Source organism: Centrocercus urophasianus, unplaced genomic scaffold (assembly GCF_019232065.1).
Source record: "Centrocercus urophasianus isolate 14NV4802_14NV808 unplaced genomic scaffold, USGS_Curo_1.0 seq_15, whole genome shotgun sequence".
NCBI lineage: Eukaryota > Metazoa > Chordata > Aves > Galliformes > Phasianidae > Centrocercus > Centrocercus urophasianus.
Window position 1 is genome coordinate 21,148,971 of NW_024884697.1, and position 26,985 is coordinate 21,175,955.

The 26,985-nt window shown below is 45.1% G+C and overlaps 1 protein-coding gene and 1 long non-coding RNA gene across 5 annotated transcripts in view; one reads left to right on the forward strand and one right to left on the reverse strand.

Moving 5' to 3' along the window:
* Positions 1-4,106: 4,106 nt before the first annotated feature.
* FEZF1 (FEZ family zinc finger 1) lies at positions 4,107-6,297 on the forward strand. Its single transcript, XM_042815848.1, has 4 exons — positions 4,107-4,898; positions 5,021-5,155; positions 5,416-5,548; positions 6,008-6,297. Exons 1-4 carry the CDS (start codon positions 4,107-4,109, stop codon positions 6,295-6,297), a joined length of 1,350 nt encoding a protein of 449 aa, XP_042671782.1.
* Positions 6,298-15,313: 9,016 nt separating this feature from the next.
* The window catches only part of LOC122158658, a 17,765-nt gene continuing 6,093 nt past the window's right edge, over positions 15,314-26,985 (reverse strand). For 3 of the 4 annotated variants that reach the window (XR_006168276.1, XR_006168274.1, XR_006168273.1), the window contains 2 exons: positions 26,629-26,715; positions 19,262-23,689 (listed from right to left, as the gene is read on the reverse strand). This is a non-coding gene — a long non-coding RNA (uncharacterized LOC122158658). Of the gene's footprint in view, positions 15,704-19,261; positions 23,690-26,628; positions 26,716-26,985 lie in introns of those variants that run through there. The other variant, XR_006168275.1, reaches the window with a different exon arrangement.

Sequence of the window (26,985 nt, forward strand, 5' to 3'; positions counted from 1 at the left end):
CCGAGGGCCTCGGAGCGCGGGCACCGCCGTCCCCCCGGACACGGCGCCGGGATGAGCGGGGACACCGCTGCGCCCGGAGCCGCCCGCGGGGATCGCGGGGCCGGGAGCCCTCGGCGGGGTCAGCGCCAACTTCGGGCGGCTGCGGTTAAGGGCTTCCTGTGCGGAAAGGCTCCTTTTGCCCCGGTTCGGTCGTCGGTTTAGAGGGGCCTGCGTGAGTCGTACCGTAATGTGACACTTTGTTTTACCTCCAATAACACTTGTCGTGTCGGTGTCAACGGGTTTTCTTTTGTGATGGATTCAGTTACAAACGGCAGTATTCTATCCTGCTCCTCGCGGTGGAACTTACCCAGAGGGACGCCGACTCACACTCACTGCACAGCGAGGCTGTGCGGAGACTCAAAAAGTACGCACGTAAAAAAGTAGGCAAATATATGTATATATATTATTATTCCGAGTTTTGAGAAAATGCCGGTGGGAACCCGCAGCAATCCGGCCCCGACCAACCGGAGCCCGCTGCCCTGACCCTCGGGGTGTGCCGCGGGTTGGGGCCGGGATGGCCCCGGTCCCCCGCTTTCCATTCCCTTGCGTTTTGGTCGCCCTTCAAAACGCAGCACTGGAGCCCCGGACGGAGCGATGGGCAGCCCCGCGGGCAGAGCCGGTTCCCAGAGACCGCGACCCGGGTTGGTTCCCTGTGGCGGGGACCGCGGGCTGAGGGGCGGCTGTCCGCAGAACGTGAGGGCTGTTGGGAGCCTTTGACCCGGGCCGAGCAGGCGGCTCTTTGCAAAGCCGGGCGGCGGGGACCGCTATGCAAGGAGAACGGCCCCGGTGCTGGAAACGGACCTCGACAGTAGAATTCTTAATAACAGTCGGGTTCTCCTGTGGAGCGTCGCCCGTAACCTCTGCGGTCCTCCGAGAGCCGAAATGAAGAGCGCCCGCGGAAGCAGCGGCGGCCCCGCGCTGCAGCCCGGTAAAACACTTCCAGGCAGAGCTTAATGCGCGCAACAGAAGGTTGGCGAAGTTATTATCCTTTTCAATTCATTTTTTACTTAGAAACGCAATGGAATTATTCATTTTATTAAGGAGGAAGAAATTAAAGATTAGGCTTTGGGCGGTATTTTACCTCCCTCTAATCGCCTCTGGGATCGGATTGGAATAATCCCGACGCAGAGATGAATTCGCCGTTGACTCAGATTTTGAGAGCGCGGAGAGATACGTTGTGATCATAATGCAAGTGAGCAATATCAAGAACATAGCTTAGGAGCGAATGAAACACAAAACCGATTACGGGGAAAAAGAGAACAGCAGCTTCCCCGCGCGAAATCAACTCGAGGCCAAACTTTTGCCCTTCGTTGTAGCGGCCCTTTGGCACTCGGGAGCCCCCGCCCGGTGCCGGGATCGCTGCGAGCCGTCGGGATCCGAGCAGCGGAACGGAACGGCCCCGGGCGGGGGTTCCTCAAGCACCGCTAAGAGTGGTGAAGCCGCCGCCGCGGGAATGAAACAACGGAGGGACGGGAGGGAGAGGTGCTGGAACGGTCCTAAGCGCTAAGGAAGGCTCGGGACGGGGCTGGAAATGGGATTCGGCACCGATGTTGCAGTGTCTGTACCGCAGGCAGCTCCAGCACCAACCAAATTCCGCTTCTGAGACGGGAGACGGTGTCTTCCGAAAAATAAATAATAGTAATAAATGTAAATAAAATGTTCTTAGACTGCTATGCAATTATTCGTTATGAAGAGAAGTTTTCCTGCGTGCTGCGGTGAGAAAGAGAGGCACATCCGTAAAGAAGCAACGAATAACCGCAGCCGCGCTTCTCGCAGGGTCTCTCTCCCGCGTTCCGAGGCCGCTGTAATTGTAGTGGCGGGGCCGTAATTGCTGCTTTGGGATATTTACCCCTCTCGAATGACACTACATATTTTACTTTCAGCCACATGTCAAAAAGTCAATCCCAAAAAGACCAGTTAAAAGCAAGCTGTTAACTTATTAAGTATATCGGATTTGAAGCCTCTAAAACCCACTCAACAGTAATTCCCTCCTTCAGCACCAATCAAGAGGAAATTTGCCTCGATTGAATTAAATGTAAATTGCTCTGAAGGAGGACACTTTCCTCCGGCAGGCACCGGGCGGACAGCGCTGCCCGGCCTCAGCCCCCTGCTCCCCGCGCGGTGACACCGTGACACCGGGCTCGGGTCGGGGCTGCCGCTGAGGGAAGCAGCAGGTTGGGGGCGGTACGGCCCGATCCCTCTGTCCGTGCCGCCGGGAGGGCCGAAGCGGAGCCGAAGCGGCCGAAGCGCGGCTCGGCGCATCGCTTGCTCTTTCGCCGCCCTGGGCTCGTCCTCAGCCGGGAGCGCCCTGAGCTGCTGTCCCCCGGCCGCGTCCCGAGGGGATGGGCAGAATGCTGAGGGCGAGGGGAGCGATGCTCTGCGCTGCATTTCTTTCTCTGCGTCCCCGTCTTTCAGCAAGCCCAGAGCCGGGGTGCAGCTCGCAGCCGGGCCGGAGATGCCGTCGTGCGACAGTCGCTGCTGTCCTCATCCGGCAAGGACCCGGGGCGGCAGCGGCCCGGACGCGGAGCTCACGGATTCCGGCGCCTTCGGCAGCAGGGTGCCGCCGAGCCCCGGTCCTGCGGGCGGCTGGAACGGAGGGCTACAGCCAGAGAGCTCGGCTGCTCCCGGGGACTTGGGAACAGCCCAGTGACAGACGGAACGGGAGCCTGTTCTGTACCCGAGCTTCGTTTTGGGGGAGTGAAGGGGGTGGGACGGGGACGAAGACACAAAGCACCTTCCCCACGGCCGTCCTTGTTCGACCGCCCGCTTCGCTGCCAGCTCAAACTGCGGCCTTGGGGCTGCCCGTCCGGAACTGGGCCGCCGAGCCGAGCCCTGTTGGAACACGTGTGTGTGTTGGGGGGGTGTCACCCGGCTGGCTGTACATAGATATATATACAGACAGTGTATTTTACGTGTGTGTGTGTGTGTCTATACATGAAAGCTGTGTGTGTGTGCTGGATATTTCTTGGTGTTTCCACACAGATCCAGAGGTTTCGGCATTTGTGTTGCATGTGTATGATTTACGGATTGTTACGATATATTTATAGAAGAACTCGCGTGCACACCGGGTGCACATTTAATAAGATGTGTATGGTGTTTCAGGTCTTGGAGGCACCCCGTCCTCCAGCCTGTCCCTTCTCCTCCAGCCCCAGGCTCCCGTTCACCCTTTTCAGCGCCTGCGGGACGCGGCCGGGACTTCCTCGCCGCCACACACCGCACTCCCTCTGCCTCCTTCGCTGCGTTTCCCAAAGGCTTCGCCGCCTCCCGATCCCCTTAGTGAGAGCAGCGAGCAGCTCGGAGCGACCCCAGGAGCAGCACAGCCGTCTCCCTCCCGCTCCCAGCCGCACAAAGAGAGCTCGGGCTGGGAAGTGGCAAGAACCGAGCGCTTCCCCTTGCATCGCTCCTTCGCAGCGCCTCGTGTGACAAACAGCCCGGCGCCTGCCCTCGAATTGGGTTTCACATCCCTATTTAGCACTTGGACAATGATTTTAGATGATGTCACTTAAAGCCAAACAAGAAAATTGATCTCGGATTTGCTTGGCCTCTAAAGCCTGGTTAAGCAGATTGCGAATAATAATAATAATAACAAAACAAAACAAAACAAAAAAAAAAAATCGAGGGAGAGAGGGGAGAGGGGCGCGGAGCGAGAGCCGCCTCCTTCCCGGGGCGGGGGAGGCGCGGGCGCCAATGAAAAGTAGCCGCTTGCTGGGGGGGCAAAAACTTTTCCTGTTGACTGTTGGAAGCGAATTGAGCAATTATCTAGTTTACCTTCTCCTCTTGGAAGTTAACGATTGGCGAGATCTCGGCTGCGTTATTGACACAACACTTTCTATTGATAGAAATAAGCAGCGATTGTCCCGAGTCATTGGTGCGCCAAAGTGCGCCGCGATGGGCTGGCGTGAGTCCGCCGGGCTGAGCTGGTTCCGCCGGTGCGGCGGCGGCCGCTCCCCGTGCGTGCGGACCGGTGACGAGAGAAGGGGCAGAGAGTGACAGAGAGAGGGGGGGGAGAGAAAAAAAGAGGCGTCTACCAAAGCGGCTCAAAGCGGGCGAACAAACGAGAGCCAGCCATGGACAATAGTGGCCATCACACGGCGACCAAAATCCTCGCGGCTCCTCCGGCGAGAGAAAGCCTTTCTGCGAGGAGCACCATGATCGGCACGCCCAAGCCCCTCGCCTTCTCCATCGAGCGCATCATGGCGCGGACGCCCGAGCCCCGCTCCGTGCCCGTCCCGCAGCTCCTGCACGGCTCCGCGGCCAAAGGCGACGCCAAGCACCCGCTGCACCTCGGCTCCTCCATTCCCTGCATGATCCCCTTCGTGCCGGTGGCGTACGACCCCCTGGGCAAAGCGGCGGGCGCGGAGCCCAGGAAGGCGCCCTTGGACTCCTCTTCCTCGCCCTCCTTCAGCTGCGGCGATCTCTTGAACTGTGCCCTGAGCCTGAAAGGAGATTTCCCCCGCGACGCCCTGCCCTTGCAGCAGTACAAACTGGTAAGACCCCGAGTGGTCAATCACTCCTCCTTCCACGCCATGGGAGCCCTGTGCTATTTCAACCGAGGCGACGGCCCCTGTCACCCGGCCTCCGGTGTCAACATCCACCCGGTGGCTTCTTATTTCCTCAGCTCCCCGCTGCAGCCGCAGCCCAAGGCTTACCTGGCGGAGCGGAACAAGCTGGTGCTGCCGCCCGCCGACAAGTTCCCCGCCGGGGTGGCCTTCAAGGACTTGTCGCAGGCACAGCTGCAGCATTACATGAAAGAGAGCGCCCAGATCCTCTCGGAAAAGATCGCCTATAAGAGCGCGGAGTTCGGCCGCGGCTCGCCGAGCAGCAAGCCCAAAGTTTTCACGTGCGAAGTTTGCGGAAAGGCAAGTAGAGCCCCGCCGCCTCCCTCCCGTCCCCGCCGCGTGCTCCGCTCTGCGCTGTACACGACGGCGGTCCCCTCGGTCGCTAACCGCGCTCTTCTCTTTTGTCCGCTTTAACTTTGAAGGTATTCAATGCACACTATAACCTAACTCGCCACATGCCGGTGCACACGGGAGCCAGACCCTTCGTTTGCAAAGTTTGCGGGAAGGGCTTCAGGCAGGCGAGCACGCTGTGCCGCCACAAGATCATCCACACGCAGGTGAGCTCTCTCTCACCGCAACCGCGGGGTTATCGGCGCCGTGCGGGGCCCGGAACGGCGGGGTTCGGGCCGGGGGTGGGGTTGGAGGGGTGCAGCCCGCGGCTTTGCCGTGATTTCGTTTGGTTTCTGCCGTGTGGGCACGGCGGATCTCCCCGCTCAGTGCGGGCAGCGCCGAGCATCTCAGCGCCGTTGCCAGCTGCAAGCAGCCAAACTAACACGCAGACAGCCCAAAGCCGTGACCCGCGTTTGTTTCTCCCCAGGAGAAGCCCCACAAGTGCAACCAGTGCGGCAAAGCCTTCAACCGGAGCTCGACCCTGAACACGCACACGCGGATCCACGCCGGCTACAAACCCTTTGTCTGCGAATTCTGTGGCAAAGGATTTCACCAGAAAGGTACCGGCGGGCCCCGGCACCACTGGCGGCGGGGAGAGGGTGGGAAGAGGATTTCTCTGTTTATTTCCGTTATTGGAGACTGAGGTTCGTTTCGAGGTATCGCCACCCCCCGTCCGTTCCCCGTGAGCCCCGGTTTAGGGTTTCGTTTTGTAGGTGTGCCGGGGACCGCTTGTCCTGTGCCCCTAGTGCCGGGGACGGCAGCAGTCGTTGTTCTCACGGCTCTAACGGGAGGGTTCTGGCCGGTTTTGTTTATTTTCTTTTGCGATTTATGCCATTTTGTTTTACTCGATAATTCCCTCCGTGTCTGTGACGGAGATGTCGTGGAAGGGGGAAAGCGATTTTGGGAGGGGGGCTGTCGTTTCCCACTAACTCCGGGCTCTGCGGACGGTACGGGGCTGCTTGTCTTCCGCCCGCAGCGCCCGACTCTCAGCACCCTGCCCTTCTTCTTTCTCTCCTCAGGCAACTACAAAAACCACAAGCTGACCCACAGCGGGGAAAAGCAATTCAAGTGCAATATCTGCAACAAGGCTTTCCACCAGGTGTACAACCTCACCTTCCACATGCACACCCACAACGATAAGAAGCCCTTCACCTGCCCCACCTGCGGCAAAGGCTTCTGCCGGAACTTTGACCTCAAGAAGCACGTCCGCAAGCTGCACGACAGTGCCATGGGGCTGCCCCGGCCCCCGGCCGAGCTGGGCGGCCCCGACCCGCCGCCTCCGCTGCTCCCGGGCCCCGCGCAGCCCTGAGCGCCCCGCGCCCGCCCCCTGCATGCGCCCGTTAAGCGGTTCCGTGTGTTATGCTCTATGTCGACACTAACATTTATATGGGACTGGTTGGTTCGGTTTTTCTTTTCTTTTTTCTTTCTTTTTTTTTTTTTTTTGTTTTGTTCTTAAATACTTTTTTTTTGTTTTTTTTTGGTGTGTGTTTTTTATTTTTTGGTCGTTGTCGCATCTCAGGTGGAGAGATGGTTTGGAAAGAAAAAAAGAAAAAAAAAAAAAAAGAAAGAAAGAAAGAAAGAAAGAAAGAAAAACGCCAAGCCAATTTCTGCTGTATTTATTTGGGATCTGTGTTACCCGGGTCGGGAATGCTGCACCTCTTTAATTATTTCGATGTATGTATGCCACGCGCGGCCCCTGCCCGTCCCCGGCGCCCGCGGGGTGCTCTCCGCCGGTTTCTCCTGCCCCCACCCCTCACTATCGTATCTATATGGACAGAGCGGCTTCGCTGTGTACGGATTGGAATTTCGTTTTCGGTTTGACTCTTGCACGTGAGAAAAAAAGAAAAGAAAAGAAAAAAAAGACAAATAATAATGATGCGTTCGTTGGTTGGAAATGAATGTCCGCACACGCGGGGGCCGGGGGGGGGGGACAGGTCCCCGAGGCTGCGCTCCGCTCCCTGCCAAAACACCGACACGACCTCTAAAGACTTTAATTAAGAGGGGTAATTAGTTCGGATTGATCAAAGCAGGGTTGTTATGTTATTAGCTGCTCGGCCGACTCTGCCAAACCGAGCCGTGAAAGCGTGGCCGAGGAGGTGGGAGGGCCGGGGCAGCCCTGGGCCGGGGAGTGGAGCGGGTCAGACATGGCCGCCGGGCCGCGCTGCCGGGTCGTGAGGGGCGCGGCTGCGGCCGGAGCTGCGCGAAGGGGCGGCCGGGTCCTGCCCGTGCCTCGGTGCGCAGCACCTGCTGTCCCCCGGGTGCGGCTGTAAGGACACAGCACGGCCCCATCAACCACGATGGGGTGTCATTCCGCATCCCGGCTGTGGGCAGGGTACGGGCAGCCGGAGGGTCTGAGCCTCGGGTGCGGCTGGGAGCGCTCCTCTGAGCGCGAGGGTGAGTGAGAGAGAAAGCGAGGCTTCTCCTTTCACAGATCGCTGAGGAAGTCCTCTGAGTAACTGACTGCGCCTGTGAAAAAGCAAAGCAACAGGTCACATCTGGATGTCAGACAGATCCTGGCAGCACCACAAGCAGGGCTCAGCCCCTCATAAGGCCCTCAGAGTGGGACGAGATGGCAGTGCAGGGCAAGATGGCCGTGCTGTCCCTCAGGTGGCCCAGTGGCTGGCAGCGCCCTCCTTGCTGCAAGTGCACCTTTGCCACTTAGAGGGGCAGGGGCAGCTTCCAGTCCCTGTCCATGGAGCAGTTCTCTGCTTTTGGTGGAAAGCAGAAAGAATGAGGGTTGGGTAAAACTGGGTTTTACCCCCAGAGCTCCTCTGCACTGCTCAGCTCTGGCTTTTATGCTGGAGGAAGGGAAAGGATGGAGGCTCTGCAAAGGGAAAGGGGCATGAGGGCTGATAGAGTCTGGTTCTCCCCAGCGATGTCTTTTTACAGCAAATTGATGTTTCAGTGGGGAGGAATGCTTTCCCAAGCAGCTGAATTGTGCGCTACTGGTTCTTCTTCCTTTCATGGTTGCCAATGTAAACTTCAGTGCTGTGTAATGAGAGGTAAGATGCCCCAAAGATCCCGCTGAAATTACGTGGGTGTACCATTTGTGTGAATCTCTGACTGAAATAAAATCAGAGCTGAAGCACAACTTAGTTCTCTTATTGCTCAACAAGTGTGCTAGTACAAGACACTGCAACTGTGTCAGCAGGGTGTTAAGTATCTTTATTTCACAGCTTTTTGAGAACTGTTCAAAGCTACCCAAGCACTGCAGGCACACTGTAATTCTCAAAATCATATCATCATGAAAGAATATGACTATACACTGTAAATATACTATAAAACTTAATCTGACCGACTTTGGGTGAGTATGCACTGGCATTCTCAAATTAAAGGTCTCCATTAAGCCTGAGCACCACAGAAGGCTGTGCTCTGCTTACTCTAATGCCTGAGAGTTGTCTGCTCTCTGTAGTTTCTCTCTTGCAAAGTGCTGGTAGTAAAAAGGGCTCAGGCTTCCTTGGGTGATGGTGGTGGTTAATTTGTCCCTTTTGAATGACTACAACTTCTAGAGATGGAGAGAGAATTTCTGGTGTTGCTTGACTGTAGGCCGTTTGTGGGTTTATAAACAACAATCAATATTTTGCCTTCCCTTCTGTAAAAGATCTCCAGTAACTGCATAATCTGGATTCTTCTGTGTCTTCCCAATGAAAAATGCTTTTTTACTGAGGAACTTATGCACATTAGTGACCCCATTTTGAAATGGAGTGGAAGCGAGACACTCTAGTGTTATTCCAAGGTGAAGCAGAAAAAGCTGGTGATGGGCATGTGTAAGTGTTTCTCCTTCCTACATTTCTTGAGATAAACACTACAGAAGTAGGACATTACAGGGAAATAAGGATAGCTCATTTGTTATTTCACTAGACAAACCCATATTTGTGTCAAAGGCTGGGATTAAAACATGTCTCAGAAGGCCTGCTCACCATTACCTTTCATTTCTTGTCTTTCAAGATTAATCTCAGGTTAAGTGATATTCTAGTTAATGGTCAAAGGCAATTCAGAGCTGGTGAAGTCACCATGACAGACAGAAACCACAGTTTCACGTACATCCAAAGCTAAGAGCTGTTAACAGTGATACCTACCAGGTATTTCAGTGATACCTACCAGGTATTTCATACTTCTTGTTCTCTCTCCTTTTTTTTTTTCAATTGTGAATAATTTTTACAGGAAAAAATGGAGTCACCTGTACCTCGCAGAACGTTTATATTTCCTGGTGCCTGCTTGCCAGCCAAATCCCCATATCCTGTACAACAACTGGTCACCTGTATCCTGCCAGCGCCTTGTAGATTTTGGGGAATGAGAGCACGAATGCCTCTTAGTCTGACATAAACAGAGCTGCAGAGCTGAGCATTAGCATCCTGAGGACACTGTAGCCTGTCTCTCTATCAATCACAGTAACTTCACTTTTATACTGAATAAAAGAGAGATGAGGCTGGTGCCTATGGATTGCTGGAGCTGAGAGCCCTTGTGGAGGAAGAGCTGTTGCCCTCTACCCCCCACCCAGGTTTTCTCAAATTTGACTGAGCAGAGAATTCTTCTGTGCTTGTCAGATGCTACAATTATGTTAATGTGTGTCAAACCTGAAAGTACCCTGTGCCTGAAGAGTGACCAGAATTATGAAAGCAGTTGTGTGTCCATCACTGTAAAAATAAAATGCATCAACAGCAGGATATTGCAGAGTCAGGTGCAGAGTTCTTTCTGAAGATGAATGGTACCAGTTTCATGTTACCACTACATGTTACTGCTGTAGTGGTGATCAGCCCCTTCCTCTCCCTGCAAAAAAAGGGGAGAGGAAGACCTTTGTTTGCTAATTAAAAAGAAAAAATCCATGCATATTGAAAAGTAAGCTAAACACAAAGCCTTTCAAAAGCTATCCAAAACCATATTCCTGTTCATAAATGGTCCATAAAAAAACATATATTCCTGTTCATAAATGGCATCTCTCATATCACCCAGCATATCTCAATGCACTCAAAACAGATTTGGGATAGTGTTTAATCAAGAGACTGTCTTGAGTTTGATTTTTTTGATTTTTCACTCTCTTCTCCCTTTCATTACCACAATGGTGGCAAAAGAGGGTTGAAAGAAAGCATCTGGGTCCATCTGGAGCTGGCTGAAATGTACGTGTGCAGTCACAGCTTAGCTCCAGGACAGCTCAGCTGGACAGTGCCTGTAAACTAGATGCAAGAAAGCTGCTGCCTCTTAACACAGCAGTGGTTTTGGTTCCTCTGCTTTTAGTAGTGGTGGTTCTAGCTCCATATGCCACTGAGTTCCCTTCTGCTTGCAGCAAGAGCCTCCAGGCTGGATCTGTCGCTGTAGGGTCGCATGGCACAGTGCAACCTACATCAAGTACATACTGTGATGAAGGGTGAGCTGTGTCTATTTTCTGTCCTTCTTTGCAGCTTTCACAGAAGTTGTTTAATGGCTGTACTGTTCAGTCACATGCTCTGATTGAACCCCTGCATATTTGATTAGGCACAGTATTAAATCCTATAACCATGACTGTGGAAAGTAAAAAACATCGCCGACCTTTCTGCCCTTCAGATGACTGATGTTTCAGCACCATTATTATGTGATTTCTAAGAAATCTTCAGTTACTGATCAATTAAAACTTAGATAATCTGTTTCTATGCATTTATTTATATAAAAAATACATCTTAGGTTTTATTTCAGATGGAAAAATTGATACTTTGAAAATGTAAGTGCAAGCAGCTTATGTACAGCTACATGGGTAGAATAAATGTTTCGTTTCAGTAGTGGAACATCAAGATTCAGTTGCAGATGGACACAGCATGTGAGATAAACCTTGATTTAGAGTACTTCAGCTCAGAGCAATTAAGTACAAATGATGACAAAAAAAACCCTTTTCAAAATATATATAAAAAATGTGCTAAGCTCTTGATATTACCATGGAATGTCCGACGAGTTTATAGGTCCATGTAAAAACTTTGTCTAACTCGACTTAGAGAGAAATAGTCTTGAACAAGAGCTTTCTAAGTAGCAATAATGAAAAACTGTTGGGTGATAAATACTTTCAGATTAATATATTTTTTTTCTGAACAAGCATTTGTGACAGAAAGTAATTACTGATGAAGTTAAACAAAATCTGAACCACAGTATGTTCAGAAGAAAAAAAAAACACATTTAGCTTTGTAACTGGAAAACACTGTTTCTATTTCCGTGTTCACCAGAAAATGCAAAAGATTGTCTTATTTCTTTTTTACCTGCTAGATTTTATAGAAATAATGTGTTGATTCCTAAAATAAGGTACCAAAAATACTGATGAGGAATGCAGTAATTGATTAATCATTTCTTTCTTTTAAGCTTGCCAAAAAATACAGTACTCTGCACATCATAAATAGAGATACAATCTTAAAATACTTCAAGCTACTTTAATTAATATTAAAAGTTGGGGGCCAGTGCTTGCTTATACCCACTAATGCTTTTGCCTACAGTGAAACTGGGAAAACGATAAATGAATTTGATGACATTTTTCAATTTTTGGGAACGTCTGACTCTGGTTTGAAGAGAGACAGCAGCACTGACTGGAAAAATTAGGTAAAGACCAAAACAAATTCATAATTACTTTTGTGGACAACTTGTAATTATTATGATTTCAGATAATGAACTCATAGGCCTTTTGATTTGCTAATTGTAAGAACTTTTGATTTGCTAGTAGCAAGAAGCAGAGATGCCATCTCCTATAAACAGTGTTTCTGTTTGTTAGGGAGTGTGCTGCTTCTCACAAGTCTTTAGAAACACAGTGCACTATTATGGTGTGTGTGGCAATGTTAAGCTGTATAAGGACAATAACTGCAGCAGAGGCTGAATTACCTGAGAACGGAACTCATATTTCTTGAAAAAGCAGTCACAGATTGTTCCCTGATGCTGAATGTGGTTGCTCATCACACTGACTTGTAGTGGAAGTTGGAGGGGCCAAAGAATTACTGTAATATATGTAGGCACAGGAGTACATCACTGCTGAGCTACATTTACTGTATTTATCTGAAATCTGCCTCTGTACTGATTACAGAGGGTGCTACTTTGTAAGACATTTTTAAATCTTTCTAAATTTAAATCTTTCTTATAGAAATAATTTCAGCAAATCAGCATTTATAACTCTGTAGAAATTTAGAGGGCAACTTTGATAAAACATCTGTACAAAAGAAATTGTTGCTTTGGGAGGAATTTGCTTTTGGATGTGGTGCTCAGGGACATGGCTTAGCAGAGGGTTGTTAGAGTTAGGGTAGTATGGTTAGGTTGTGTTTGGACTTTATGATCTTTAAGGTCTTTCCCAACCTGAGCAACTCTGTGATTCTGTGACACTATGAAACCAGAGACAACCAGCTTAAGAGTAAGGAAGGGTCTGCTGGGCTGAGTTCAGTGCTATAAAGTCAGCATAGTTGTTTTTTTCATTTATTTATTTATTTATTTATTTATTTTCTGTCTTTCCTGCTTTTACTGCATCTTTTCACATAAATGACAAGTAGTCATAGCACAAGAGAGAAAATTAGAGTTTTGCCTTGCGTCCTAGGTCTGTGGCATGAAATTGTCCTAATTACAGACTTCCAGTACTGATATTCTGTAAGAGATCCATTTGTTTTAATTTGGATTACTTAAGATGATCTTTGCATGCTTAAGCAAACTATAGCCAGATAGAAATAATTTTAACATCAATAACAGGAATCTCAGGTGCACCTGTCCATAGACTGTTATTTTAGATTCTGTGAATTAATTGTTCATTCTGTGCTGTTAATTCAGTTGTTCCTCTGCCCCAGTACTTTTGAAAGATTTTTCACCCTAGTGCCGAATGAAGATCTCTCTCCCCCTTTTTTTTCCCAGTCAAATAGTTGCTAAACATTACATAGAATAATTCAGTTACAAATTATTTATTTTCACTGTGTTTTTTTGAGCAGTCTTCCATTCAGAACAGTCTTGTTCAAAGCAGTGTGAGTCCAATCAACTTGCCTACTTGTTTGGGTAATGACTACAGTGAAGTTGGGATATCTTAACAGAGAGCAAATGAACATAAATTTCTACCTCTTCTGCTCAGTCAGTGGAGAGACATTGGTGTCTGAAATGGCATGAAAAATAGACTCAGTTTCTCCTGTGTCACATATGTCTTTCCTTGTTGGTAGTTTGCTTTCTTCTAGCAGCCTTCTAGGAAATCCAGTTTCTGGAGCCTGCTGGGAGAACAGGAGGAAATCCCAGTGAAGGCTGTTAGTGTTAGCGTTCTCTGCATAAGATCTGGGTGGTGAAGTTGCTTATCACCACAGCAGGAGGGTGAGGAGCTGTGTCCGGCTTGGCTGGATTGAGTTATAGCCCCAGCATCTGCATCCTAGGAGAGAATCTTCATCTCTAGGCCATGGAGCACACAGAGAGAAAGCACTCTTCATGTCTTCTAGTTGACTTGCATTGGATGTGACAGTACTGATGGAGCCAGCAGAACAGTAAGCAAAAATGACTCCATCTTCTCTCCTAGGTCATGCTTTCAGAGCAAACCATGCTGAGGTGGATGTGCTGTTTCCAAATTGCCTTGGAGGCAGCTGTGGGATCCCATTCCTGCTGCTTCATGAGTACATGCTGTAGTTGCTGGTTACTCTACATCTTGTGTACCTGTCTGCGCAGTATCTTAGCCCAAAGAAGAGAGATGGAAAGTGTTCTCATTTAAGATAACACGACCTGCCTGTTTTCTTCTTTCTCCCTGGGTTTGGGCACTCCATCTTGTATTATGTAGACTAAGCACTTTTACATACTGGGTGAACTGAATTCTAGCAATTTTTACATTTCACTATCAGGCTTAACTCGTGTTTGAAAACTGGTACCTTTTAAGACTCCTTGGTGCAAGATGCAAAGACTGTTTCAGGAGCCTATGGTTGTGTCTAAAAGACTTTACAGAGTAGCTAAATGTCTGGGCAGACTGGCCCAGAAAGCTGTAAGTGCTACAGGTAGTTTGTCAAAGCAGTTGCCATTTCTAGTTGTTAGCGCTGCTGAGGGATCAGAAAAGTTATGGTTTCTGCTGTGAAGAAGAACTAAATTCAAGGAGATTTCTGCTGTCTCCTTTTAAAGGAATACTCAAAATTAATTTGAATTTATTAAGTTGTTTAAACTTTGCAACAGTTTGAAATCATCAGGAATCCCATCCTTCATTTGCTTAAAGAACAAAACAAAAACTCTCTTCATTCAAGATAAATTTATTTTTTATATCCCCGCCTTTCCAGAAAACTGTATTTGAAAATGATGTCCTTGGAGAATGAGTAAGTTTATCTAACCAAGGCTAGCATAAGCAAATTTAGCTACATAAAACTATCCATATTTTCCACACATACATAACATGTGGGTTGCATGAAGTTGCACAGAAGGGAATACTTGCTTTATCTCTGAAACATCTGCAACAAGTGCAGACAACCTTCTTGACACTTGGATACCTATCAACCTCTTCAAATGTTTGAGAGCCATCATACCCCTACCTTATCCTTGGGAAGCCAAGAGGAGAGAAGTGCTAGGAGTAGTCTCACAGTGGTCTTGAGACTGCTGGGGTTGGATCAGGTGCAAAGCTGAGACCTAGAAGAGCTGATGGCAGTGACTGCAGACACCACCTGTTTTCTTGCCTCTTCCCACCTCCGGGGAATGGAACTAATCAGCAGGCTGTTTACCAGCAGCTCCTCACTCGTGAGTCTTTTTATATCTCCTTGGCATGGCAGCTGCACGTGTCACGTTTGTGATTCATGTGCAATGAAGGACTGTAGTTTGGTGACCCTTCATCTTGAACACCAGGGCTTCTGCCATGCTGTGATATTGAAGAGTCAATGTGAAATTATAATGTTCTGATAACAATGATAGTGTCTGGAGTTGTGGTGAGGTCTTTCGAGGTGTTTTATGTTGTGTTTTTTGTTCTGTATGTTTGTGCAGGGTCTCTTTTACTGAGAGTGGAATTTACATCCTATTAAAATGAATGAAGAAATCTCTCTCCTTTGAGTTAGAAAGGCCAGATAACACAGGTTTTGGTGCGTGAATACCCTATGCTGTCAGTAATCTAGAAAGGTAAAATATAATTGACAGTACCTTTATTTTTAACTAATAGCTTGCTATTGACATGTGGCTTTCCTAGCCATCAGGAAAGCCACACCGCAGTTGATCTGGATGTGCTCCAGTACCACAGAGCTTTACTTTGTTACTGCTTTTAAAAATCTGGCGATACCTTACAGTATCCTCTTTTCTGGTAAGAAGTAATTCTTCAGCATGAGCAACAGAAGGTCTTTACAGTTTCGACACACATTTTTTAAATCCCCTTCTTAGGGTTTATCTAATGATGACAAAAAATCTAGTATTTTTAAATAGTTTATTTTCATTAAAAACTCTACATAAGTGTCTTAAATTTGCCATCCACTGAAGGTGGCACCAGTGTGAGTGAGATATGGGTGTTTGAAAGCTTGTGAAAGAAATCTGCATTAGATACATACAATAACACATTACAATGTACATTTATAAAGATTTATCACCTAAACTTCACAAACTTCTCTTATATCAGCAAGATGAATTCCCAACAACAAAATCATGTAGCATCAAAACAGCAACTACGAACAATTTACACACACCCCTCCCCTCATTCCTGTACTGCTTTAACGATGACACAAACTTCCCTCAAGTGTTACATCTTCTTTATAAATCTACTTGCTCTGCGGAGATGCTATGTTAGAATCCAAGTGGTAAGAATTCTGAAGATGAAAAGAGGAGAACAGAAATGTATCACAAAAAAAATAAACATTTTGTTCATAGCTGTAGAAATGAGTCTCAGAAACAGCGGACGTAATAAATAAGGCACGCAATATTTTCCACCCACAACATGTTACCATGCTATAAAACATGCGTATGTTTTTTGAAATGGAAACAGTCCATTTCAGAATATGCTGCTGACTAAATATTTGCAAATAATCCTGTATTTTTGGAGTTAGTTGTCTGATCTCTTCAACAGACATCTAAGCAGTGTCATCTCACAATAGATGCATAGCATGCAATCAGCCTTATATTCACAGTGGGATACTTCTGCTAATTGCAACAGTTGTAGCTCAGAATAAGGTAGCGGCTTCTCAGTGAGATCTAAACAAATTAAGGTTAAATTTAAATTAATCAATTGGGGAAAAAAAAAACCCTGTCGCTTTTATAGTTCATTAGCTATTAACACTAATAGCAGTGTAAAGGAGCTGCCAATTTTCTGCTTATATATTGTATAGGCTATTATCCTATAAAAGGGAATAGGCTTCAAATGTGACTCAATGGCCTAAGGATCTAACTCAGTTCTTCTCTGTGCTTTACACGGCTAGATCCTGTGGTATGCAGACTTCGTGATGGACACAGCCAAGACTGAGCTCTAGTGATCCTTGTGAGGGAGCAGCACATCCTGGTTGGCTTTGTTTCTTTGTTTTACTGATCTTTGTGACATGAAAACATGCAGGGGTTTGATATCTATTAGCTGGAAAAGTGTTCTGGTATTGGCTTTTCTGTCCTGAACCATTTTCACACCACTGAAGGAACTTGTTGTCAAGGAAGACAGATGGAATTCAAAATTGTGTTGTTTTTTTGTTTTAAATCCCAATCAGACCACTAATGCTATCATCTTATATTCGTCCATATTAAAGACAAAAGTGGGTCATTACAAGATATCCTTGAATTATGTGCTCATTTAACTCCTCATAATGATTAGGTGGGTGACTGTTTTGCTTATAAATTGTACATAGCAGATCCCTCCCCACACTGAAGAAACACTCTTGAGTTAGACTTTTGCACTGGAATTACACGGATTGTGTCTAAGGCTGTGGTGAAGCACAAAGAAACTTGGCATACAAAACTAGATGTAGGAGAAAACCTTCATTGTTAAAGTCACTGACAGATCCTGTCATCTCTGTGAAATCCAATTGAACTAAGTCTTTGCTCAGTGATTCATTTGTGAAGGGCAGAGATTTAAGCAATTTTTTTTTTTTTTTGAGGGGGAGGGACTGGTAATTGAAAGCAAATAGCTGAAATTCAGTGGGAAGTTTTCAGGAAAACACAAGGTTACCAACTTGTTTTTCCATATAATTCCATTTTGCATAGGTAGTTAACTCTTCCCTACCCCCCAGACACAAACACACACAGGGAAAAAAAAAAACACATGTATTCATCCAAACCTGAATCAAAATACTTTGTTCTGGGGCTTTGTTAATTCCTCTCAAAGGTACCTGTGTCTTGTCACTACCCAAGCTTGGGACCCTGCACAGATGCACTTGGCTTGCAGGAAGTCCTCAAGCATCAGAAGCTGCTCAGAAATAACATCCCAATGGAGACATAGGCTCAAGTTTAGGAAATAGAAAACAGATCCTGTCCTTGCTATTAGAGTGGTTGCACTGGCTACTTCCAAAACTGCTGATCAGGTAGAGCTTGGGAACTTTCCTGGCACTGAATCTCAGTCACGCTACCTAACTGCTAGCCTGTCACCAGCATCATCTACCATGTGCCAACCAACCAATCTCAGGGCAAGGCTGGAGACCGCTTCCGCTGAGCAGTTTGATTGCAGCCATACTACTTTTGGAGGTCAGTATTTAGAAGGCTGTTACATATATTTTTCCGTACTCATTGTGATGACACCAATTCGTGGTACTTAGTGTCACTGATTCTATCTTAACATGCTGTCATAGGTCAAACTGCTCACAGCAAAAGAAAATTCAAACTAAACAGGTGGTACAAGCAAGACTTCAAAACACATACATTATGCCCAGTAAGTCTGATCAACAGATACGGAGGATAATTAGAAAGCAGTGTTTTTTTGTGCCCTAATAGAAGGCATTCATGGTCTAATTGTCTATCAATGTCCAGAATCCCCTTATGGAGGGAAAAAGCATTCATAGAGTATGATTCATCTCTTCTAAAACTGGTTGCATGAAATGTGCCTTAGTTAGTTTTGCCTTCTTTATTTATTAATTTACTAACTAAATTATCATTGAGGAGTTGTGATCAGCTGGTGATACCTGAGTATAGTCATAAGAATTCAAACTAACTTAGCTAAATAAAGTTAGCCAAATAACACCTTCCTATGCTGGAAGGCACATGACTATGTCACTCAACTCCACCCATATATTACGCATTCCTCAGAAAATAGATGGCATTCAGAAATGCCATGACTAATTATTGATACCCTTTCTTTTCACACAACTTTTTTTTTTTTTTTTTTTTTTTTTCCCCTCAGCTGTGAGATGTCCTTTTACATTCTTTTCCTGGTAGAAGTTTCAGTAAATGTATCATCCTTCATGTGCCACGTTTGCAGGTAAGTCCTCATGCACAGAGGTGCTGTTCATATTTTCTTTCTGTGCCTGCTCTGTTGTAGATCCTGTTAATCACATTTCCCAAAATAATCTCATGGTATGGTACAAACTCTACCTTCTTTCTCAAAAACTTATTTGTGTTCCAGCATCCATTTTAAAATTCTTTTTTTTTTTTCTGGATTTGTTCATGTATTTGTGTGTGCCGTACCAAAATGCAGTTCTTAGCTTGTATAGTAGGCAAACATAGGCAACATACTTTCACTGCTGTTGCATTACTTTTTTTGGAGATGTTCTTCAGTTGTGTGCCTTCTGACTTGAGCTGTTTCTGTTTGTCAGTGGAGGATGCTCGTTAAGATGCTTTGCACTGTGTCATCATGTCTATAGCGCTACACGTTCCCTTCCTTCTTGATGTAATACACATCTGTAAAAAATACTCTGTAATATCTTTGCTGCATGCTTCTGTTTCTAAGCTGGAATGTCTGCTGGCATACTGATGCATTTTCTGCTTAGTACTTGATTCACAGAATCACAGAATGGCCAGGGTTGGAAGGGACCTCAAGGATCATGAATCTCCAACCCCCCACCACAGGCAGGGCCACCAACCTCCCCATTTAATACTAGACCAGGTTGCCCATGGCCACTCGATTCTACCATCGATGTCCTTGATAAAGATGTTACAGAGCACCGGTCCCAAGACAGACCCCTGGGGGATGCTGCTCGTTACCGGCCTCCACATGGACGTAGAGCCACTGATGACCACCCTCTGACTGCAGCTTTTCAACCAGTTTCTTATCCATCGAGTGGTACACCCATCAAATCCACATTCCTCCAATTTGGAGATAAGGATGTGGTGGGGGACCATGTCAAAGGCCTTGTTTGAGTCCAGGTAAATGACATAGGTCATTTTCCCTTGTCCCCCGATGCCGTCACTCCATCATAGAAGGCCACCAGATTGGTCAAGCATGACCTTCCCTTGGTGAAGCCATGCTGGCTGTCTGAGATCACATGCTCATTCCTTATGTGATCAAGCATGTCATCCAGGACGATCTTGCTTGTTAATACCTTTCTACTTCATATGTATATCACTGATATTACTGTATATTTTTGTAATCTCTTCTCTTCTGTATTTCTTTTGTGTCTCATCCTCTTGTGGTCTTAGTCACCATAATGTCACATTTACCAGTGAAATAGGTATAACTGGGTTACTCACATACAGAGCTGCCTCTGTGGGTTCCTGATTTATCTCATAGAAAGCACTTCTTTGTATGAAAGGTCTTTCTCTTGACAGAACAATAAGACTGAAACAGCAAAACCAACATATCTGGATTTTTCCTCTGCTTCAGTGAACTTGCCACTTGAGACCCTTACTCCTCTGATATCTCTGTCTTTTGCCCAATACCATTTGGAAGTGAGCAGCTTCCTGGATTGCCAACCACTTAGCTGCTTCAGATCCTGCACAGATTAACTCCTTCCACCTCTACTTCCACTTCTCCTTCTTCAGCAGCTTCTGCTCTTGCAAAACACATTTCTGGCATTAGCACAAAAGCCAGTGTCAGTGTTAATTTGTCTCTGCTTGTACGTTAGCATCTCGGTGAGGCAGCTTACAGTGATAGAGATCTGTGGAGGGATGCACTGGAAGGCTTGCTAACAACCTGCAGCTGCAGTAAACAGGCCTGCACCCTGGCTTGTGCCTGTCTCAGGGCCTCAGCTCCTGCACCCTCCACAGGGTCATGTGCTGGGCTTCTGCACCAGCTTTGGAGAAGGTCAGCTGTTTTCTCACCTGGGAAAGGCAAAACACGCAGGGTGCTGGGTCTAGCCTGGCTTCTGCCACTGTAATTAGTATAGATGCAGAATGGCACAGACTATGCATCTTAGAGAACTTAGAGTGTGGCACCCAGATGTGATTGGGACAACCACAATCAGGGCAAAAATACCCTTGTATAGCAGCAAAGCAGCCAGAATCATCTACAATCTAAATGCAGAATCTGTAGTTTTCAAAGTTTCACACCATCAGTAATTACACATGAAGTCCTTGTCACACACGAAATAAGAAACAGCAGTACATGGGTGGAATGCCTGTCCTGCAGAACTCTTAAGCATTGGCATGCATGTTTGCTTCATGACTCTATTTCTAACTTTAAATAATTTTCAGTGATAATAATGAGGGGATACAAAATTTAGGTGGAACCACAGTAAATAGTTGCTAAAATGTGACAGATCATGGATATATTATTAGGCAAAAGTGTTTGCTGGAACGTAGGAGGGGAAAGAGTTATTAAGAGTTTTCTTTTTGGGATTAACTCCTGATTTAATTGTGAGTTAACATGACTGATCTCTATTGTATAGAGAAAATTAGGGGTTTAAGTGAGATAAACATCCCCAAGAAAAACAAATTTGGCTGTCAGACTTCTATGCTAGGGAAGACACAGCTGCTGACTAAGCTCGTGTAGGGCAGAAGTGGAGTTGTGCTGGAGGACTTTGCAGGTGGAGATGCTTTGGGTTGGACTCTAGATGCTCAAAGTGGTGTTGGAAGAAGCTGTGGTGCTGGCAGTTTTCTTTGCTGAGGAAAAGACAAGCATTGCTTCCAGATGCTATTTTTCATGTCTAATAAAGCTCTGGCTAGTAATGATTGTTCTTTGCATTTTCCACCCTCTCTACAAGACAGAAAGGAGACTCATGCTTTTTTTACAGCCTCTTGAATTTTTTTTTTTTTTTTTTTTTTTTTGGTGGGAAATGAAACATCACAAATGTCATGTAGTAATTCACTGCACTGGAGTGAGAGAGTTTTCTTCCTGGATTGTGGATGACAAAATTATAGAGCAAGAACATGAAATCAAATGAAAATGGCTTTTGTTTGTTTGTTTTTCAATAGTTAGCTATAATAAGTGATGTTGTTATGCAGAAACAATAAAAGACTTGTTTAAAACAGTAACTGTATTTCCATGAAGAGTGCTTCCATGTTTTCAGTATTGGACTTTCTTCCATGCAGTTCTTCTAAGGAGGAAGGCCAGCCTATGAGACCAATTAATCTGAGTGGCTGAGTTCAGGTCCTGGCTCAAGAACCTTAACTACTCGAAATGTTCATATCCTCAAGCATAGGTCTCATATGGAGCTAAGATTGTGTGAAAATATTACTGGTGGAAACCAGGACTGGGCCAGTGGCTTGCTTTCTCACAGAAGAAACTGTGGAAATTAGAGCTGAAAGATACTTCTGAAATAGGAAATAAGTCAGATCATAGATTTGTAAAATGGAGCTAGATGGAAAAGTTGAACTGAACAATTCTTTAACATTCAAGAACCAAAAAAGTACTTTAGAGGCAGACGCAGGACTGGACTGGGAACAATTTAAAACTTGAGGGCAGGTGACAGAAGGGGAGGGGAGCCTCTGGATGAAGCTTTTCCAAAGAAGTCCTCTTTGCTGTAAGCTGAATGAGACACCAGGACATCTGGCTGCCAAGTCATGGCAGCAGGCAGCTCCAACCATGCTGAGTATCTGCATATATGAGTGACTGCCCATGGGCACAGGGCAGCTCTGTAGTGTGTGACAGTAGCTGTCACATATCTGGGAAATGTCTGCCTAGCTTTGCACAGAGCAGCTGATTTGGACCTGCCCAAAACAGCAGCACATTCTACTTGTTTTGCACGCACACACCTCTGTATAGAAGGTTCATTGCAGACTGTACTCACATAAATTCTAGCACAAAATGCAGTCTGTGGCAGAAGAATCTTGGGATTGCCTTTTGTCTTAGAAACCCTTCACTGATATCCTAATTTTGGATGAGGACATGCACCGAACTCTGATCTGTCCCTGCCTCCCTATCCTCTTCTGGCCAGGACTCCCTGAGGCCTTCCCTGTATCAATGCTGCACTGCATTCTCTGTTTTGCTGAGAGAAATGAGACAGATTTCATTAGACACAGCTAAAATGCTGGTTTGCAGTTGTAGAACCACAACAGATGGTTCTGTGCATAGTTTATGTCACTGCTGTATCCAAGAGGTTTAATCACGAACCTAGGGGAGAGAGGACAACCCCCCATGCAGGTACCCAGACACAAGACTTGGCTCTGCCTCACATGGCTTATTGCTGGGAGATGAGATGAGAAACAATAAATGGATATTTACTCTAATCTGATATTATCCTGTACCTAATCTATTATTATCTGGTACATTGTACACGATGCTGAACATTGCCTAAAGCTTGTGAAATCTCTAAGAATTGGACAACTACTTAAACTACATTTTTGCTTGTTTGTGCTTCTACTGCCTGTATATAACATACAAGTAAAGCTTATAGAAGTTGTTTTTACAGTAGTTATCTTACTGAGAATTGCTCATCAGATATTACTATTGAAAAGCAACAGACAGTTTAGAATATGAGTCAAAATTAATATTCAACCCTTAAAAACTTGCCTTTTATTTTGTGATAATCTATTTGAGTGCCCTTCATTTTTAAGATAAGCAAAGGACGAGTTTCAAAGATAGGGACAGAAACAAAATTTATTTTAAAATGCATGATTCATCCATATTCAGGAGCCTACTTTATAACAATATGATAAACACAACCTTCACTGAATGGAGATACACTCTAAGCAGAGAAGAAAAGTAAGTAGCTCAAATGACTGTGTGGTCATGGTCAAATAGAAGAGACAAAGCCACCGCATCAAATTCACTGTATTCCTTATTAAAAAAAAACAAAAACAAGAACAACAACAACCAAAAAAAATACCTCCAGATTTTTAAGAAATGTGCTCAGAAAGAAAAACATGCATTTGTCCTGATTATTTCTTTGCAATTCAGCATCTCTTTTGTTAAAGGAGTCTTTGAAGTTGGAAAAAAAAAATTTGGTGCCATCAAGTGGAAATACTCTGAATTGCTGAGAAGAGCTGCTAAAATGACAGTGCAGAGATTTCACTAGATGCAGTAGCAATATATCTAGTTTTACTGGAAATTATTTTTTTCCTAATCACTTATGTAATTTGCTGTTGTTAAGTTGGCAAGAAATCTCACCTGTTGACATATTTTAGGGAGTAACATCCTCCCCTGTTACAGAAGACAAAAATCTTGTGGGTTTTTGGCAAATTACACAGATGTCTGTCATGATGTAAAGACTATTCCTTTCTGACTCCCCTCCCTAGAATTCACATTCCTTTGCAGTTCTAAGTTTCTCACAGCAAACAGTTGTAGACAGAGTCACCTCACTCTTGCACATCTCCCTGCAGCAGCTGAAGGAGAACATCTTGGTTTCAGCTCTGTCCTGGGAGCTTCTTGCATTTGGACAGAGCTTGGAGGAGCATGGTGTACCTTGGAGATGGTGGTGCTCCCTGCTGCCACAGCAGCTCGCTTGCTGGCTGCCTATCCAATCCCCCAGCTTTGTGTCAGGGAAGAATTGCATGGGATAAACCTCATCCTGCCAGAAAGGAAGTCATGCACTTCAGAGACAGTCTCTCATGATTTTAAGTCCTGTGCCCCTTAAAATACACATTTGCTACTCTCTTGAGGTTTATTTTTCGATATAAACATGCCTTAGTTAACCTAAGTATTTCAGGAGTTTGTGTTATTTTTATTGAGTTTACCACACGTTTCAAAAACAGATGTTTAAATATTTATTAGTTTAAAAGCATTTATGTATAAACTGAACTAGATTTCTTTTGAAATATTGGTAATAGCTCAAAATAAAAGAAGCATTTTCATTTTTGCTGAACTGAAATTCTTCAGTTTGAATGGAAAGATCCAAATGTTTGAATTCCCTTGTTAAGTGCAATATTGAAAAAAAAAAAACACATCACTTTGATCACTTCTAATTTCTGCTAATTCTAATCCCTGGCAAAGTTCTCTCCTGAAGCTTTATGACATGCAGTCAGATTTATACCAAAATACTGTATAGTACCCTGCTCTGGGAAATAACCAGGAAGCTATGAGAAACTCTAGTGAATAGATGCCATGTTTTTATCCCTTTAGGAACACAGAGAAAGCCTCAAACTTGCAAATGAAATACTTTTGTCACTGTAAGGTACGATTTCTGCCTTGTTGTTGTTAACATTTATTTTTTATTTCTCAGTGACCTTTAAGGATGCTGTAAATTTACAAACCATTCTGCATGAAGCCTAGAAACTAAGTGATAGCTCTGGATCATCATGCTCTGTGTGATGTGCCTCCTGCCACAGCCCGTGTTGTCTCCCCATGGCAGTGGGAAGAGGGATGCTCGGGTTGGTTTGTCCTGGTCCTGCTCCAGGACCTTAGACAAAGGTCATTCTCAGGGGGAAGGGGTCATTTGTACATGCTTAATGGTTGTAGAAGCTCACTACCTTGCAAAGTGGTTTAAAGGATATAACTGTAACTGAGAACTGGATCCCCTGGATCTCAAGGCAACAGAATGACTGTAACTGAAATAGCAATTTGCTTATGCTTTTTCAAGTCTTGTGGGAGAGACTAAGAATAACACATAGATGCATATTTTAGGAAAAAGTACAGATGAGAGATGGCCAAATCTCACCAGAAAAAGAATTCTCTTTTAAGTCAGTTTAATACATGTTGCTGCTCTCTTCTTGATGTTCCTGACAGCTGGATCCCTCCTTGTATTTTGCTGGATAGTGAGAGAGCCATTAGCAATTGGAACTCTGCATCAGTGTTAAAGCAATACCTTGGTTCAAAGACTTTATTATTGCTTAAACGAGAGTTGTGGCCTAAAGACAACATTATTTAATTAACTATAATGTTCTGCCTCTCAATGATAAAATTATAAACATATTAATTTTCAGATTAAAAATGTACTCTGGATCATTCTATTTAAATCACTGTTTAGAACTGGTATTTCTATTGTATGTGTTCTTTCTGCCCAGTAATTGAAATCAAGGTAATGTTTTAGTGGTAGACTATTGTTGCTATGGAACTATTCATTATCTTACGATATGGGATGGGCAGAGCAGAGACAAAAAGATTGGATTTTATAAACATGGTATGAAGCTTTTAATCCTTTCACTCTTACTGAACAATTTATGTGGCACACTAGTTTTCATTTTTTTATACTCCAAATACTCCAAATGTGGATGTTCAGGACTTATTTTAAACGCTTTCATGAAGATGAAGATGTAGGGCATGAGTGTGCATGTGCCCATGTATGTATATATGTGGATTTAAAATTTGTTCACATATATGTGGTGGCTGCATAATTTCTCACACTGTGCTCTTAGACATAACAGATTTTAATTCTAAATACTGCCTATCACACAGAAAGACAATGTTCCTTGTTTACATAATATTTAATGGGGTATAAAAGTATTTTTAAAAGCGTAGCATGAAAGAAGCATTTTGTGTGCCAGGTGCCTAGGTGAATTCTTGGGTAGGTGGAATTGGCTAGGAGGAAAAGGAACCAGATTCTAAAACTGACAAAATATGGAAAAAGGGAAAGTCTTTATGGCATTAGATCTTGTAGTCTAGGTCCTGGTTGTGGTTCTCATATTCCCTCAGTGAAGAGCTGCTTATAATCTGTGCTGTACACTACTAGACAGTGAAGTGAAAGGAATCTCCATAACTACATGGATGGGAAAGCAGAGCAGGCACTGTTCTTTTTACAAGATGATTCAATCTTTTACCCCAGTGTACCATGGTTTACGGCTAATTATCATATCAGAACACTACATGTTTTGGAGAGGAACAAGGGAAAAAGAGATTTCAGTGCAGGTTTTAGATAACAAATTTGGAGGTTGAAAGTTCATGCTGTGTAGAAAAAAAGAGATTAGTATGACTTCTTAATATCAGTGCCTACCTCAGCTTGAAAATACCTCTGGGAAATAAAAGCAAGCTTTGAGGCAGTGCAAGAAGGAAGCAGTACAACAATGGGGATAAGATCTCTTTGGGGAAAACATTGAGAGCCTTTAGGGGATAGTGGAGAAGCTATTCATCAGAAAGCCAGGTCCATTCCAGGAGAAGGTGTGTGATCTGAAATGGAACTTGCATTCCAGCTGCTGTACAGTGGAGATGCTAGCCTTGAGAAAAAAGAGTTTTAGTGCAAGAAATGACTGCCCAAACTAGCAAGGACAGCTGGGAATCTCCTTGGGTAGAGAGAGAACACAAGCAGAAAAGACAAATTATGAAAAGTGGTCTGTGTAGATATGAGAAAAAAACTTAAAAAAAACAAACAAACAAAAAAAAACTTAAAAATCTAAAAAAAGACTAAAATGATTGTTGTGCTGTATTGAAATGAATGACTCACCAGATCAGAACAAAGACCAAAGCTTGTTGGTGAGAAGGTGTAAACAGGGGACACACCAGCCAGGGGTGTCAGAGGAGGAAGATGTAGAAAGCAACTGTAACAGTAACCTCGTGGAACATAGTAACTGGTCTTACCTCTGAGAGTTTTCTCTAAACAAAATCCCATTCTGGAGGAAAGCATCTTGCATGAGTTAGAAAAATCTGCCATTCCAGTGAATGAAGCTGAAAGATGGGGACAAACCATGAAAAAATGAGAACCGAGAGACCAAAGTACAAAACATAAATGAAAGAACAAAACAAAAAATACTTTCCTAATTGTATGATGGGGGGAAGAATGGAGAGAGTATCCTAGTTAATCTGGTGATACTTTGGTGGCTAATGCTGCTAATCTGAGTGTGATACTTGACTGTGCCAAGGGTGGTCAAGCCCAACTCCATCATGCTGTTCTCTCACTTCCCCTTCCTCAAAATTCCGGGGGGGGTCTGGGGGGGG

What these genes read in the sequence shown, in the direction of transcription:
- FEZF1 (XM_042815848.1), top strand. Translation starts at nt 4,107, where the DNA reads ATGGACAATAGTGGCCATCACACGGCGACCAAAATCCTCGCGGCTCCT. An exon ending in ACAAGATCATCCACACGCAG is followed by an intron (nt 5,156 to 5,415) that starts GTGAGCTCTCTC and finishes GTTTCTCCCCAG; the next exon opens with GAGAAGCCCCACAAGTGCAA. An exon ending in CAAAGGATTTCACCAGAAAG is followed by an intron (nt 5,549 to 6,007) that starts GTACCGGCGGGC and finishes TTCTCTCCTCAG; the next exon opens with GCAACTACAAAAACCACAAG.